We start from the raw sequence: 18,450 nt of genomic DNA, 5'->3' as shown, positions 1-18,450 counted from the left end.
TTCACTTAAAGGGGCACTGATGCGGAGCATTTTCCGTGGACTGGTGTAAACTTTTGTTATTGTTTTTCTCCCGTGAGTACCCGGATGATATCCCAGAATTCGTGACTGGTTCGTGACCTCTGCTGCGCAGTCCGTAAGCGCAATTGATAGTTTAATTATAGACATATAAACTGAGGTGAAGTCAATTGTACTTCATTACAAATGTATTATGAAAACAAATGAAACACTTTGAAGGTTAATCATCTGCCAGTGGTAGAAATGGTAAAAAACTATTAGGACGGAAAAATAACGAAGCCAATGTACGTCTCTATATTTTGTCTCATAACCCTAATTAGTTTATTGTCATATTTGTATGATTCTGAAAATTAATAAAAGAACACACGATTTGCTTATACTCATAGTAAATTTCTAACATAACAGCAACATTTATACATTGTATAGATTGCCAATGTGGATCCTATTTCACACACATACGCGATCTAGTGTGTGTTTTCTGTCATACAGATTCTGCTGAATGCTACAACAAATAAATTAAAACAAAATGCAAATAATGAACGTAAAACAGACTAATTTTATAGCAACAGTGTCAGGCTACTACCTTGTTCAGGAATGTATCCATCAATATCCACGTAAAAGAAATCGTATTCCATTCATCTGCAGCTGGTAAATAATCCTGCTCTGTGTCGCGTGTCTTACAACTGTCTCATTTGCGAAAAAGTAACACATCGTTTCACGTCTTTTGTTGGTGAAAACTAGATAAACCTCTCATTGGTCTCCCAAGATAGCACACCTGGCAACTAATTGTATGATGTCCACTATTCTAAGTAATTTAGTTGACCAATATTGAGCAATCAATCAATCAACGCAAGGGTGGTTAATTCTTTGAAGGGAGGATGTTGTTTTTGCACTCACACTTAACGACAGGGTGTAGTCATCTACACACACTGCCTTTTGACAAATCCGCTAGAAGAACAAAAGTAATTAATCAATCAGTGTGTTATCGGTTAATCCTTTGATCGATGTTTGTTTTTGTAACTCAGGTGATAAACCCTCTTGCATCACTTACATGCACATATTACAAAACATACAATACATTTGCCATTACAGACCTTAATTTATAATGTTGAGTATTTACTCCAGACAGGAGAAATGCCAAATGGGAACCTTTGTTGAGTAACCGAAGTGGTGTTGCTACTAATTATACCTGTTATAAATTCATGAATTGACCATCAAGAGAATGATGACAAATAACACGTGTAGGTTTACACCATCAAACGCGAGTTACAGCAAGGAAGATGTAATCTCTGTGTCGCATGCAGCCTGAAAACACTTATGGGCCGAAACTGTTTTGAGGATACCAACGGAATTTCGTTACATAAGGAATACACACAGGCATTTGCTGTGTACTTTGGTAAATAAGTGAAATAAGTTTTTTTTACGTAAGACAATTTTCAGATTTCTCTACCAAAGCCAAGGTCATCGTTTTTTTGTTTACGAATTCAAATAAATCAACTGTGTGTTTTATTATCATAAATAATAAACCATTGTAGCTACCATAGCTACCAAAATTTACGTATGCTATTTGCTATCACAGCTCAACCAACACTCAAAACTACCTAAATATACAGCTTTGCAATCTTCCGTACTGAAACAAATGGCTTGCTACGTGCCTGTAGACATCATATTTTCATGTAACATGATTAAATATCGAGGTTAAAAACACAGAAATAGGATCAAATTGGATCAGTAAGTATACCATCCAAGCATCTGAAAAGAACTACACTGCTGGGATATATGGTTACGATCAGACAAGGAATACCATGGATATTTTTAAACAAATGGCATGTGATGGGCATCCGGCCTCCTGACTGTTTAAGTGAAGAAATTTTGCTAATATGGACAGGAGCCCAGTTCCTTTGTCCGTCACGGTCGAAGGAGTGGGCGCTGACCAATTTGCGGTCTGCTTTCGTAATTAGACCGTTAGCGAGAAGCATTATTCGCTCCGCATCAGTGCCCCTTTAAGTGAAGAAATTTTGCTAATATGGACAGGAGCCCAGTTCCTTTGTCCGTCACGGTCGAAGGAGTGGGCGCTGACCAATTTGCGGTCTGCTTTCGTAATTAGACCGTTAGCGAGAAGCATTATTCGCTCCGCATCAGTGCCCCTTTAAAGTAAGCTATTTATTTAGCTAATCCCTGTCTTTGTTTCATAAATGAATTGAGATATCTTGCACATATCATAAAACAATGTATTTGTTTTGATTTTTGTTTTCTTTAGAGTGTGTTTACTCTATCGATATAGCATTCGACCAAACCAGAAATATTTTTACATGCCTTGCGCATGCACACAGCGAATTAATGTGAAACTAGTGAATGACGATAACCAATACTCAACTTCAATGATAGACCACATGCAATTTGAGCTTGACACCATTCAGGCTATACAGCATAAACAAGACACATTGATTTATGGCTCGTCCACGTAGTTGTGATACTTGTACAGATCACATGTTAGGTCTGTAGATAGCGAACAAACTGCATCCATCTCGATTGACTGAATTGGACGGAAACCAGTACAAACTCAGTTTCAAGTTCTGCTTTGTAACAAATCCAACTGCCACGCAGTAGTTCACATTTCAGTATTTGTTGATTGGATCCAATACAAATGCAGACAAAATGAGCATGTATTTACAAAACCCAACATCTCTTAACAACACACATTGTAATGGGTCACAGATAAAGACTCTTGTATTTATACAATAATTTTATTACGCACTATTACAACACATTTTCAGCAGCCGAAAATATGTCTATGTAGCCCAAGGAAAATATCGTCTGAAAAAGAATAAATTGGAATGTTATGAAATGTTAGCATGAACCTTCTTATAGATTATGCTGATCATAAAATTACCATATGTTCAAACTGAGGCATTATGTATTGAAGATATATATGTATATTTGTTCCACTTACTGGAGTTATTTGTACATAAACTTTTCTGTATGATACAATGTGTTGGTGTTATTTCATATGTATTGCAGAAATGAAATACAACACTCTTTCTTCTAATTCTCTTTGTGTAACCTTGGACCCATGTTGAACCCATGAAGAATCCAGTCTAGAACTGATCTTCAGTAACTCATGTGTCTCGTACTAACCGGATTGGGTGGTCAGGCTTGCTGACTTGTCATTGTATCCCAATTACTTAGGTCAGTGCTCATGTTGTTGGTCACTGGATTGTCTGGTCCAGACTTGATTATTTACAGACTGCCACCATATGGCTGGAACATTGTTGAGTGTGGCATAAAACTAAACTCACTGATGTATGTTTCAGTCATCTTTATAAACAGGGGATTTAGCATAATATGAATATACCCAAAGTTTAAGGAGATGCACGTATCAGGCATTAACCACATGAAATGCATGGAACCAATGCAAATAATAAACAGTCACAACTATCCTGGGTTTTGAACCCATGATCTGGGTGTCATTGTACAGAACAACCCTAGCGCTAAAACTGCCTTAAGTCTATGTTAAGGTATGAGTGAGTGAGTGAGTTTAGTTTTACGCCGGTTTTAGCAATATTCTAGCAATATCACGGCGGGGGACACCAGAAAATGGGCTTCACACATTGTACCCATGTGGGGAATCGAACGCGGGTCTTCGGCGTGACGAGCAAACGCTTTAACCACTAGGCTACCACACCGCCCCGTTAAGGTATGAGAGCAACCATAGCACTAAGATAGTGTTGTAAAATGGAACCCTGGTCTGTAAAAGTCTGCACCAGACAAATTTGCTCATCATGCAGAAGACTTGAGTTCAATTCCCCACATGGCTACGTGTGAAGCCTATTTCTGGTGTCCCCCGCCGTGATATTGCTAGAATATTGCTAAAACCGGCGTAAAACTAAAACGGTGTTGTAAACCAAACTCACTCCTCTCAATAATATTGAGAATTTAGAAACTTTCACATTGATAGGTGGACAACACACTTCACCTAATGTGACACCTGAAGGTGTCCAACATTTGCAATCAGTGTTAAAGATATACAGACAGCATACAGAGACTGCCCCCCCTGCCCCCCAAATAGAAGAAAACACTTCAATATAAATATGAATGAATTTATTTGGAATGGCATATCTGTTACACAACTATAACCTTCGACAGAAAGTTAAATGGGAAACTTTACATGAAATATAAGCAAAGCCATTGAAGATGATTAAATATCAATGAAAGACAATATAAGAAAATGACATCCACAATAAGGCCATTTTAATTACCTCTGGGAAGGTGAATAGGAAAATCACATCACACAGTTATATAATTACCCACTATTACTGCATACAAGTATCCTTATTCTCACATTTGAACTTAAAAAGAATATTATGCAATAATGAGTCAGTAGTTTTCTGTATTTGAGACAATTATTTTTACCACATTTCAGGAATAAGGTTATACCACTCAGACTCTGGAGTCTTTTTTCGAGGGTTTTAGGCCAGATCAAATTTATTTCTTGTTTTACGGATCCACTGGGTGTTTTTTTTTTTTCAAAAATAAGAAAAAAAGTAACAGTGAATTAGCCTGCTCCTAAAAATACAATCTTAATGTTTTTATTGGCAAAATTAGTAAACTTACAAAGAACATGTTTTAGACTGTTTTTAGCCCCATATACACTTCATAAACTGGTAAAAGTAAAATACTTTCAGTAGTTACTAGGAATATAGCTTGGATGATAAAAACAAAAAAATGACCTACTGACTTTAGGTTTTCTGAGGACAAATATCCATAAAACAAGAAATGGCCTCAATTTCATTACAGACTGCAACATAACAGACAGCATTCAGCAAAACTTGAGATCATCAAACATAAGGTCAGACAAAGAATGACGTGAATTCATCCTGAATTTTGATGTGTACAAGAGGAAAATAATTCTGATAAATGTAACAGATACTCAGATCGCATTCATGATGGACTCAACCTTGAACATTCCTGGAGCTATTTTCGTACCTGCTTCAACAATGGAATTAGGGAAAATTTTGCAGAGTTTAGTCAATTGCACACAAGGTAGAAGCAATGATATTACCGTTTGTTTTGCGATCAAAATTTACTATAGCAGGAAGACGGGAAGATTTATGGAACCTCTGTAAGACATTGACATGTACCACAGTATTGGATGGTGATAAAATTTTGATAATTACTCCACTTCCCTTGTAAGATATAAATGGTAAGTTTAAAATTTATCAAATTCATAACTTACCCCTGCCCATGGGGACACAGGCATTGTTTAACAGGCCTGAAGAAATTAACAGTACGGTTGCGAAGTATTGTTTGAAAATCGTATGTTAGCTGTAAATTGCGAACATACTAAGTATGCATTATTAAAGAAATGAGAGGTCGAAACATGCACACAGCCTTTAACGGGATACTGCCATGTCCAAAGTCCCATACACCCAATCAACTTGTGTCAGCTTTGTGTAGTGGCTCTGTTCATGAAAAATGAAGATAAGGTCAAGCATGTATGTCAAACAAGTGATGCTGACGTGGGGACGACAGAGTCTCAGTTAAAACTGAAGGTGAATGTCACGCTCACTGGGGATCGTTACCCTCTGCACCACCCAGGACAACAGAGAATCTGGATCAGCTAGAAGATGACTCACCTATGGTAAGGAATATATATCTGAAATTGGATGTTGTACCACAGAGCTAGAGAAGTGGAAACTTGACTTCAGGTGTAATATACCAGTTGACTGTAGAAAACATTGCAAGAGTGATGTGAATCTACAGTGATAGCGATTCATGCAATGTCAATTTATGACATTGTTTCAAGAGAACTGTGTGTGTGTTAGGTCAGTGGACAGTCAATGAAATCGAACACATCTGTAAACATTTCTCAAACATAACGTGGTAGCCTGTGGCAGGACTATTCATCACCTGTTGATTGTGACTAGTTTTATATTTGATAATGGAATAACAAGTGGACTCGATGAATTCCTCTGGATGATCACTTATGAATTATTATGTTGTTGTTTATACATAGTTTGTTACTCATATGGATCAAGAAGCTGAAAAGAAAATTTGTATTGACAATTTTTTTTTTTTTTGAGAAAAGGGCAAATGTAACACTATTATTTGTGCACACTTGTCATTGATATGTTGGGACACTTGTCAGCAATGTGTCACCCACAGCTAATCAAAGCATTGCCACGTGAGCAGATCCTGCTAGTGGGAACTGCTGACTTGTCGAAAATATAGCAAGCTAAGCAAATTGTTATTATTCATGTACATATAAAGCAGGGTGGCTAGGCAAGGAGAGTAGGCTGGCAGACATCGGTATGGGTGTGGACAGACCAGCAAAAGAGGCAAAGCAGGGACTTGAAGGGACGAGCTGACCTGCCACTCCAGCCATCAAGCATCAACTTTACGACGCTGCATCTCATGTTGTCTGTGTAATCGTAATTTTCATTGATTTTCACAGACTTTATTCTAAGCAAGTAAATACATTATCTATAATAGTAAAAGTTAACAATTTCATATCACATTTCCAGTAATAAATAATTTCAGTAAATAACCATTACTTACACAATTCAGTATTGATTGATTAGCACAAGGGTAAATTTATTGCACCTTATTCTTTCTCTGTTGTCAATTTCTTGTTTACATTTGACATTGTCATCTTCCAATTATCTGAGTGTACTTCGTTATACTGCTTATCTCTGATTAACAATTTACACCGGTCGTAGGCTCTGTGATTTAGTTCATATCTTGTAAGTTTATTCTTGACTTCAAGTTGTCTTCTGTCATTGTTTTGATCAAAGCAGCCCACCAAAAGAATCACGGCTACAAAAGCAAGAAGACAAAATCCTCATCATCTGTGACATGCTGTACCAATTTGTGCAGTGACAGCTAGGTTTCTCATCTCAAGATCAAAGACAGTAACTGAAGAAAGAACTCAACATCCAGGGGTTTTACCCTGGCCTGTGACCATACACAAACCTCCAGGAAGGACATCTACTTCGATGGTTGGTGACTTGATTTATAGGCAAACACACACCAATCATGCAAGGCTTAGTCTACATGGGATGAGATGCTCTCATGGGATAGACTTCACCTTACTGGCTTTGAAGCAAAACTAAGGTGAATAAAGGTGCTTTAGCAGAGATGGGAAGACTACAGAGAGATGGACTCTTTATATGGTCATATCCTCTTTTGAGTATCCCTCCTGGAACTACTGAGATTGGTCTTCTCGATGCTCATCATTAGCATCTTCTCTGTGACAACTTCTTCAAGCATATGACAATTCTAGATCTCACTGAGATCCTAAACATGAAGCTCATCAGTTTGTCTTCCTCCCGACACATAACTTACTTTCAAAACATCTGACCACAGACTTGCAATGGTGACCCAAAGTAACCAGTTCAAAAAGACCATCTTCAACATGAAACCTTGCCAGTTCTGAGCATGGCAGCACTGAACACACATCATAAAATAAAAGTAGACAACAGAAAGTACAAGAAAGTTGAATCCTGTTCCTACATAACACATTAGTTTCACGACTGGAGTTTGTTCAGAACCATGCCTATTACAATAAATTAACTATAATATTCTTGTATTAAATTCAAACAGTAAACCCATCCAATATATTATCAGCATGCCTCCAATACAGAGGTATTAACATGATTGGAATATGAAAACATAATACTGTCTGTAATGCATATAGCTGGAATACTGCTGAGTGTGGCGTAAAACTAAAAATAAACCTTATGTCAGTACAATATATCAAACAAAATACTAAACCCAAACCTAAACTAAACAGGAAAATCTTATTTCCTAAAATAATATCTTTGAGAAAATCTAAAATTGCTGAAAATCGAAGACATACATATTTTGTTTTACAAAACACTTTCAGTGTGAAAATTATTCTCCAAAGAAATGACTTTATCTAGGTCATTGTTATTCGAATCTTAATGATCCTAAAGCTGGATAAATTTTGACATTTTCTGGAACAGCAGAGACAGAAGGAACAGGGCCAGAAGCCAGAAGATGGGTCAGACAGAGTGCCTTGGGGAAGGGTACAACATGTGGACACAAAGGAAGAAGGGACGTAAGCCAGAAGAAGGGTCAGACCGAGTGCCTCAGGTGAAGGGTACAACAACTGGACACCCTGAGTTAACAGTAAGCCATGTGACGAGTGTGCTAATTATAGCATGGAGGAGGACAGTAGTGCTGGTTTGCAAAATCATGCGCTTACCCCATGTCAGAGAGAAGTGGGGAAGGTAGTGAGTGTCTCCCATCCATGAAGGATGGAACTAATTCATTGGAATAGTCACCACCAATGCCCCACTGGCACCATCAACTGTCACCAACAGTACCCCACTGACACACTCAACTGTCACCAACAATGCATCACTGGCACCTTCAACTGTCATCACCAAAGCACCACTGGCATCTTCAACTGTCACCACCAAAGCACCACTGGCACCTTCAACTGTCACCACCAAAGCACCACTGGCATCTTCAACTGTCACCACAATGCACCACTGGAATATTCAGCTGCAGTAGTGTAGAAATGGACAATGTGGGAAACTGCTATGATCAGGACAGTCGCATGTGTTGCTGGTGTTGCCCCAGAAATGACTGCAATACCACAGAATCAAAGTTGCTAAGAAGTAGAAACAGCTGCAAAACCACACAAGCACAAATGTGTGAAATAACTATATTCCATGTCAATAAATTCTATAGTATTTCTAAGACATTCTACACATTTTTATCACTTAACATTTCATATGGAGTTGTATTTTGCCTATGTTTAATAAGAATGTTGAATGGTCTTTGACCAAAAAGCCAAAGTGTCTTTTAAAGTTGACATATTCTCATTATACATTTTCCATGATGATGAAAAATGCACATGCGCAAGAACAGCAAGTTAGTGTCATCAGAGCTCTGTGATGAAAAGTCTGTTAACATACTAAATTAGGAAGTATGGTTGTTAAGAAAATATTGATATTGTCTGATGAGATTCTATTTTTTCCGGTTATTGTCAGGATTACACTCTGGTTAACACTGAGTACGCATCCGCCATGTTGTTACTCCAATGACAACACATGGCATGCTGATGTTCAAATTAGTTTTGGCAGTTCAAAGGGCTGTTCTCATTAATTTGCTCAAACAACAGATAATCCAGCAACAGCTACGTGAGGTAGATGTTTATTTAACAATAAAGGAGTAATTTATGACCTCAATTAGATATGGAGAACATGCGGAGATATATTACTAGGTCATTGCTTTGCTCTCATTACGCAATGTGCATGAGACATGAACTTTTGGGAGCCACGGATTACCCCGCGGTTTAACCGAATCCGTGGTATCGCGAAGCGCGTTATTGCAAGGGACGACTGTATACATAAAGACATACTGATAAAGCTGTGTTAAAGTTTCTCATGAAAGTAACACACAAGTACAAGGAAAAAGCGAAAGATTATGTGGCCAAGTCCAAGAGGTGCCAACTGCCAGATGACGTCATGTATACGCATTGTGACATAATCTTAACAGCGCCAACAGTTCAGTCTGAAAAATGTGTGATCTGACCTAAACGGGAAAAATGTAATTGAGAGATGTTCACATTGCAAGTAACACTGCTAGACATAAGTAGTCATTTGCAGTTGAGGCAAGCACTGCACTGGGTGCATTTTACATGTGAAAAACTTACTCCTGTGAATATGTACAACCCTGATTCGTATCCTGACCAAATATATGCCTGTACACAGTGTAGCAAGACTGATGATTTCAGGGGGATAATGATAACATGGTCATTATTTCTCATGTTTTGATTACATCTAACTGTTTACAGCATCACACGGAAAGGAATAATTAACTAGAAGTTGAAATAGTATAAACCAAGTAAATGGAGAACAGGATGTTTTTATAGTAGTTGATGTTGAATTAGTTTTTTGCAAATAAACAACCCAATCTAGGGGTTTACCCGTTACATCAACACCTTCATGAAAATCAAGCAAGAATCTTCAGGGTGGTCTGCATGGTCTCAGTCAGAAGCAGATAAACAGCAATATACTGACAACCATTTGAAGAATGAAGGCATTTAGTTTATTGTCAAAAGTCCTGGTTTGAGAGCCCTTTCGAAACTAATGTTTAATTCATTCTGGGGTAAATACACTCAGACTCAATATGAAACAGACTAAATTTCTTCACAGTACTAAATTAGAAGAATTCTATAAACTTTTGGCCAACCCCAAAAGACCTTACATGAAATCCACATTTTGAATAACCAAGAAGCCCAATTTTAGGGGACTCATGACAGTGATGTCACAAACATCTTCATTGCTACTTTTACCAGCTGTTATGCAAGACTAACACTGTACAGTGTGTTGGACATGCTACAAGACCATGTCTCCTATTGTGATACTGACTCTGTCCTCTTTGTCTCTGCCCCTGGTGATGTCAATCCATCACTGGGAGGACTATTTAGGTGAACTAACGGATCAATTGGAAAGAGACCCCATTCAGATTCACTGTTCTGGGGTCCAAAGAATTATGCTTATATAAAAAATCTGGCAAGGAAACTTGCAAAGTGAGAGGATTCACACTGAATCATGAAAACTCGCAAATTGATCAAAGATATGGTGCTCATGAGAATGTGAAGATTGCACAAGAGGCATGCAAACAACAGGTTGACAAGGAGTCTGCAGAGTCTCCATACTGTGTTGGAGGTAGAGTTTGGCTGTGAGTGAGTGAGTGCAGATACTCATGTTGTGCCAGATGCATCAGACGATGATACTGCTGATGCAGCTAAGTTCAGTCACACAGCAGAGGACAGGCAGATTGAAGCCACTGAGAAATGTATGTCATCTATACAGACCCAACTGACCCTATCTTTATGAACAACTGGACTCTCATAGGTGATAGGCAATGGCTATCAGGAACTTCATATCTGTTGTATGGGTGTTTATTTGGACTCCTTATTCTCTCTATGTATGTGGGTATCCTTGCAAGAAGACTTAGTGAATCTGATTCTGGCTAGTCATTTAGAAAAGAGTCGCACATATTTGAAGGGTCAAATCATCTGACAGTTACTTGTGTAACAAAGTGGACTCAGTGGGCTATGACCACTGTGTTAACAAATCCATTTTAACGAAAGGGAGAGAGAAGAAGCCATGTCTAACCCGGAGAATCAGGGTTGATGTAGGGGCCATAGCCCATGTGTAGAAACTCAGAACAATGACCAAATGGTCAGTGTAGGGTAGCTCCCCGTAACTCCGCATGAGTGGACAATTGCCCTGTACAGTAGACTCTAGCCAGTGTAGTAAGAGTGACCAGGGGTCTAAGAGATAGTGTAGAAATCCCCTGGATAATGGTCACTGGACAGTGCAGAAAAACTCAGGCCGAGCATGGCTACCGTAGAAAGAGGTCGTCTCAATAATCAGGAAAGAGAGGGGTTCACAACACAGCCACGCTAATACCCAGGCTCTCTCTCTCTCTCCCAGGCGACTATGTGACGGAGTTGAAAAATAAAGAAGCGTCTACGTACTTGTACGAGGGTTGGCTGAAAAGTTCTCAGGTTGAGTGGTTTTTCCCCACCAGGTTGAGACAGGTGTTTGCCACCAATGAGGACAATCATTTAGTGAATCACAGACACAAGAACTACAAACGTACTAATTGTTTTATCTCAACTACAGCTCTTTTGGTAAACCTACCCTCTGAAATCATCAGAAATGGACAAAACTGAATACAGGGCAGTCATCAAGTACTTGCAAAAGAAAGGGATGTCCCCAACACAGATACATGCTGACATGGTCTCCACTCTAAGGGATGATGCTCCTTCATTTTCCACAGTAAAGAAGTGGGCTGCAGAATTTAAACGTGGCAGACAAAGCCACGCTCAGGAAGGCCTTCAACAGCAACCACTCCAGAAAACATCACGCGAGTGCTCGATATGTTGATGGATGATCGACAATTGACTACTCGACATATTGCTAGTGTAGTGGGCATCTCTCATGAGAGGGTTGAGCATATTATAATATTATAATGATGAAAGTTTCTGCAAGATGGGTGCCAAAGCTCTTGACAGCAGAACAGAAATGTGTCAGGTTCCAGACGTCCCATGACAATTTGCGTCGTTTTGAAGCAGATCCCGATGATTTTGTGGCACGATTTGTAACCATGGATGAGACCTGGATACATCACTTTCAACCAGAAACAAAACTACAGTCAAAACAGTGGAAGCATACCGATTCACCAGCTCTGAAGAAAGCCAAGTCTGTTCCTTCAGCTGGAAAGGTGATGGCATCAGTCTTTTGGGATTCCAGGGGTATTCTGCTCATTGATTATCTTGAAAAACTATCAACGGCAGATACTATGCTGATCTACTGAACCAGTTGCGAGAAGCAATCAAAGCCAAACGACGAGGGATGATCGCTAAAGGTGTCCTCTTCCACCAAGACAATGCGCCTGTTCACAAATCGGTGGTGGCCATGTCAACAATCCGCGATTGTGGCTTTGAACTCATTGACCATTCTCCTTATTCACCTGCTTTGGCTCCTTCTGACTTCCACCTGTTCCCCAAAATGAAAAAGGAACTCGCCGGTCGCCATTTTGCAAGTAATGATGACGTCATTTCCGCTGTGACTGATTTTTTTAGGGTAGCTGAAGAAGATTTCTTCCTGACCGGGATTCGGGCCTTGCAGCATCGCTGGCAAAAGTGTGTGAACTTGGAAGGGGACTATGTAGAAAAATAAATTACAAACGTGGACTTTGTAACTTTTTTTCAGAGTGAGGCTTAGAACTTTTCAGCCAACCCTTGTATTTCTGGTTGTTGTTTCTTACTTTGTTACAAGCAAGGGACTGGATGGGTTCTTGATTGGTGCCTTGATCCGGATCCTCCTCAGACGGAAACTTGGAGCGCCCAGTGGACTGTGATACATGAGTGAGTAACTAAGGGTTCGTTAGTACTCTCTTTGTTGAAATGGCTGGCCAGGAATTAGGCGAATTTTTACAAAGGTTGGCAGGACAGATAACGGGACAGTTAGGGAATTTGTCAACCACACTAGGGGCTCAGGGTATTTCCAGTGTAGTGCAGAATTTGGAGGGGGATCCTAAAAAATACAAGGGATGGATTAAAAGTATTGAGAAATACGCTATCCTGACTAACGCTAATGACAACCAAAGGAAACTAATTGCTTACCAAAGCAGTATGGGTATAGTTAGTGATTTTATCAAGCAATACATGACAGATCATGAGTAGGCAACATTCATTGAAACTAAAACTGTCAAAATGTAGCTTTGCGCAAAAGGAAACTGATTATTTAGGTTTTGTAATTAATGGGAAAGGGATAAAACCAGATGAAGAAGAAAACATTCCATTATCTGAATTGGCTAAACGTCTACACAATAGTAAAATAAATCACCTGTATGACGATAGTGAATTGGAGTCTGACAAAGCGAGCGTCCTCGTGCTTTAACTATAATAGTTCACAGCGAAAGTGTGCTTTATTACACTATACATGGTGGTAGAACAAACTGTATTTCTTAATTATATTTGGTAGTAGAGGTATAGACTGGATGAGTGAAACTTATCATGACAATACATGTGTACTTATAGATAATTATAGTGTTTTCCAAGAATGGGTGGTCTCTTGTTCTTGTCAATTGGTATAGCCAGTGGTACCATGATGTTTGAGAACGTATTCCAGAAATTAAATGACACAACAACTACACGTTCTAAATGGCTAATTACCCTTGTACTTGACTTGCACCCATACTATGCTTTCCTCAATAAGTGTCACAATGACACTGACGCAACAACGTTGACTGTGCGAGGGTTAATTAATAAACATCATCGTGATAATTCAACTGGTATATTGGGCGTGTTTAGAAAGTTAGATCAAGATCTCATTGGACTCCATATATCCTTGAGGGCACTTGTGAGCAGTTTTCACGAATATCAACGATTGTCACAACCAAAAGGTCATTGTTACCGTTTGTAGGAAAAGTGGTAAGTTTTTTATTTGTGACTGGGTCAAATGAAGATCTATCAGGAATTAAAAACAACATTAAAAAGCTAGCCGACAATCAAGCAATCAAGCAAGTATGGCACACGCAGTACAGGAAGGTCTAGCAATCTTAAATGTATCACCAGTAGAAATTAACCACAATAGACATGCGATAAATAACATTATTGAAAGCTTACAAGTATTTGAAGAAAGACTGGCAAACGTGACTTATCGACTCGATGTGCGCATCACAAATTTGGAATGGGCCGTAAGACCATATTTACAATTGGAATTGGTGATCCAAGAGATAAGGGACACTCTACAACTTCTGTCCACATACCTTGCACATATCCACCTGCAATTAAACATGCTATCTTTGGTCCACATGTCTCCAAGTACTATCACCCCTATTACTTTGCTGACAATACTGAATGATGTTAAAGTTCATTTACCACCGAGGTTCAGATTAGCAGGAGATCCGGAAAAAGAATTGTGGGAATTTTATCAAACACTAAAATGCAACACGGTCCTTTATGATAACAAGATAATAGTAATTGTTCCTCTGCCTTTGCTTGACTTAGATGGACATTTCGAAATTTACCAAGCCCATAATCTCCCAATTCCAGTAATGTTCAATGATCTCAATATCAAGGAACATTCTATCAATAACATGGTGTCCAGATATAAGCTAGAAACTAGTTTGATAGCAACTAACGCTAAGCGCACAAAATACTTGCTTCTATGCGAGGCTGAAAGAAGCTTGTGTACTGGATCCTTGATGGATTATTGCCAAACTCAGAGTCCAGTATATCCTATTAATCTTAGCTGTCTCTGTATCATTGCCCTGTTCACGAAAAATATCGAAAAAGTAAAGATGCTATGTGATACCAAGGTTAAGCCACAAGCTATCTTGCCCCAGGCAGAATATTTATCGGATGGTCAATGGGCCATAGCAACCACTGACAGGCTTGAATTCATAGTCGTGTGTGACACTGATGTACGACAACTTCGTACAATAGCAGTTTATCCTCCCCTCGATGTAGTTAAACTTAACGCAACTTGTTCGGCCTCAAACAATCAAAAAACATTAAAATGCCAAAATGTGTAAATAGCTAAAGGCACAATCATAGGTCCAGATTGTTGTATCTATCAATTCTGGTCTAAAAATACTGAATGTTTTTTGTTATATGCTCCGGAAACAAAATGATTACGAACAGATGGACAGACAGGCTGACAGATGAGGACTACATCCCCCCAAATTACATGTCAGGGGACAAAAAAGCTTCTGCATCAGTTCTAAACCGTGACTCAGTCAGACATTAAAGTAGACATCCGCCCACTTCAACTCCCACAAAATCTACAAGTAGCGACTCCATGTCATGCAGCTATACTGAATCAACATGAAATTGGCACTCTCAACGCAACTACCAGAAGGGCATCCTTCGACCTCACAGCATGGTTTAAAAAGCTCAAAATCAAGTTATCTGGGAAACCCAGGAAGATTTATGGAACTTCTATAAAACACTCAGTGTCACACCTTCAACACTTTTATGCAGATAGCCAATTCTACAACAAGCTACATTCCTTAACTGACCAACAATTACCTCAAGCAATGCTCCAATGGAATCAATAGCTGCCACAAGTGATGCCCCGGTGGGACCAGCAGCTGCCACAAGTGATGCCCCGGTGGGACCAGCAGCTGCCACAAGTGATGCCCCAGTGGGACCAACAGCAGCCACAAGTTAAGCCCCAGTGGGACCATAAGCTCACAAGTGATGCCCCAGTGGGACCAACAGCAGCCACAAGTGATGCCCCAGTGGGACCATAAGCTCCCACAAGTGATGCCCCAGTGGGACCAACAGCTGCCACAAGTGATGCCCCAGTGGGTGCAACAGCAGCCACAAGTGAAGCCCCAGTAGGACCTCTACCTCACAAGTGATGCCCCAGTGGGACCAACAGCAGCCACAAGTGGGACCAACAGCTGCCACAAGTGATGCCCCAGTGGGTGCAACAGCAGCCACAAGTGAAGCCCCAGTAGGACCTCTACCTCACAAGTGATGCCCCAGTGGGACCAACAGCAGCCACAAGTGATGCCCCACTGGGACCAACAGCTGCCACAAGTGATGCCCCAGTGGGACAGCCAGCTCCCACAAGTGATGCCCCAGTGAGACCATTACCTGCTGGCTGCAATATCAAACTTGGATAATCAACAACTTCACGAAATAGAAGTTGCTAAGAATCAGAAACAGCAATAAAGAGACTCTGAATTTCTTTTTCATCATATTATCCAATGTATTATTATTATTTTAATATGTATGCTTCATATTATGTTACATTACTTAATATTCATTTTTTTATTCTTCAACAAATTCATCTTAATATAGAGCTTAAGGGTCTCTGACCAAAAAGCTAAGTGTTTAAATGATCAAACAATGTGTTTGAATCACAAGTAATTCCATATCACCATCCTTACTTAGGGGTCATGTCAGTAACATGAGACTGATGTGTCCAAGTGAATCTGCTCTCGCTTAAGTCCTAGCTGCACAGCAGCAACGGGCTAACTCAATCAAATATCTGACTGAGAAAATGATTCAAATTGGGACGAAAAGCACACAAGTTCCACCCCCTGACGTAGAAGTCAATGATTAACAAGTAGCTGGGTCGAGCACTCTAAGACAGGGCGGTTCAGTGAAATGTAAAATCTGGCAACTCACAGAAGCGAAGTCTCGTTAGTGCCGAACATAAGTCAGACACAGAGGCTAATGATGTGAGTGCTGATGAAAGCAAAAATGAATGCTTACTTCAACAATGACGACAAATTTGGTCTCAAAGTGAACAAGGTTCTTGGAAGGAGAATTAATGAAGGTCTGAAACTGATACTGAAACTGAAATCTTGAAGCACTTAATCAGACAAAGGAGAAGTATAAGAAACCAGAAAACTGCCCTAATCTGACTCTTCTGAGAGTGGAGTCAAGCGAGAGACAGGTGTGGAATCAAGTGACACCTCAAAACAGAACCTCTTGGCTATGGGTGTATGTCCTATTCTGGAATGGAGACATGAAGTAATGAATGCTTCTTAAAGGAGAATACGAACGTTTTGTGTTTTTTGCAATAATGGAAGGAAGCACCCTAAAAACACTTACCGTAATCAAAATTTCAAAAAAAATATGTAAAATTAGCAATTGACGCGTGAAAAACGCTCTCGAATTTCCGCCTATTACGGAAAGACCCGACAGTTAATGAGCAGCGGCGGGTATCACGTGACATGACGTCAAATGTGCCTGTCGCCGATTGCTACCTCTATGGTTTGGAATGACAAGTTGGCTGTGATCATGGATTCAGAAGCAGTAAGAGATGTTCCCGATGTTGTTTTTGACCTGGATGTCAGGCCATATCAATATGAGCCAATTTTGGAGCATGGAATAGAAAATTCCAGTGGTGATGAAGAGGAAGAGTCCAGTGAAACAAGAAGCAACAGTTCAGTTTAAAAACTTTGGCACAAAAGTCTTATGATTCACTACACCTTTTGTCAGTTGTGTTCTTGGAACTAACACATCACAGGACAGACAAATAAAAGCCTGAGCTTAAAGGAGCTTACAAACAGCTCTGTGCACATAACAATACTGTCACTAATCAGCTTTTCAGTGATGACCAAGTGAAACAAATCAAGTACATTACAGAAGCTCAAACCCTCTCTGCCAAATTAAGCAGTGGTGGGACAGGCCAGGTCGGTCACCATGGAAACAAGCAAGTGATTATTTCATATGATAGTATAGTTTGCTAATGGCTTCTCTCAGGATTTTGCATTGATCCTCTTATACTTTTTCTACTATATTAGGGAATAACACTGACACTAACTATGCACTTAAGTTTCCTGGCAGTAACTTCAAGGAGGGTAACAGTAGCCCAACACAATCATCAACAATATTCAGAACTTTAAAACTTACAATCATATAAAATTCATTATATCAACCACCATCTTGTAGTTATCGACATATCATTTGATATTGTCAGATTTTCCAAACATCACCTTATACCGCTGATATGAGACAAACGACAGAGAGAAAAATAAGGTTGAGTCCACCATCTCACTTGGCCTGTGCTCAAGTATTAAGATCTAAGTATCTGTGTCAAAAGTTTTGTTCTTAATGTAGATATACATAAAATCTAAGGTTTAACCAATACAAATAGACATTTTAAATGACATATGATCAGAGGTAACAGCACGGCTGCATATCTGCTTATTAACCAATCACGTTGTTTGATATATAGAAGGGAACTAATGATTGTCAGTGACCATTTATAATTTCAATCCAGTGCTGATCTAACTTGAGAAAGACAATGGAATGCTACAGTACAAATTATTCTCAAATGAATAGCCTCAAATTAGATATGGATACAGAAGGAAATAGTTCAAAACATGATATATTTTACATGATACATATTATAAACA

The 18,450-nt window shown here is 39.3% G+C and overlaps 1 protein-coding gene across 1 annotated transcript; it reads left to right on the top strand.

Moving 5' to 3' along the window:
- The first annotated feature begins 8,034 nt into the window (after nucleotides 1–8,034).
- Nucleotides 8,035–16,165, top strand: LOC137294359 (antigen LPMC-61-like). The gene is made up of 3 exons (XM_067825364.1): nucleotides 8,035–8,166; nucleotides 15,631–15,813; nucleotides 16,064–16,165. The coding sequence occupies exons 1-3, from the start codon at nucleotides 8,035–8,037 to the stop codon at nucleotides 16,163–16,165; spliced, it is 417 nt and encodes a 138-aa protein (XP_067681465.1).
- Nucleotides 16,166–18,450: the final 2,285 nt, after the last annotated feature.

The sequence above is a fragment of the Haliotis asinina genome, chromosome 8 (assembly GCF_037392515.1).
Source record: "Haliotis asinina isolate JCU_RB_2024 chromosome 8, JCU_Hal_asi_v2, whole genome shotgun sequence".
Lineage (NCBI taxonomy): Eukaryota > Metazoa > Mollusca > Gastropoda > Lepetellida > Haliotidae > Haliotis > Haliotis asinina.
The sequence above is the reverse complement of the archived record's forward strand: the minus strand, read 5'-3'. Positions and strand labels throughout refer to the sequence as shown.

Coding starts and splice junctions, on each gene's coding strand:
- LOC137294359 (XM_067825364.1), top strand. CDS start 8,035: ATGGGTCAGACAGAGTGCCTTGGGGAAGGGTACAACATGTGGACACAA. Junction 8,167..15,630: donor CTGGACACCCTGAGTTAACA/GTAAGCCATGTG, acceptor TGGAATCAATAG/CTGCCACAAGTGATGCCCCG. Junction 15,814..16,063: donor CAGCCACAAGTGATGCCCCA/GTGGGACCATAA, acceptor GTGATGCCCCAG/TGGGACCAACAGCAGCCACA.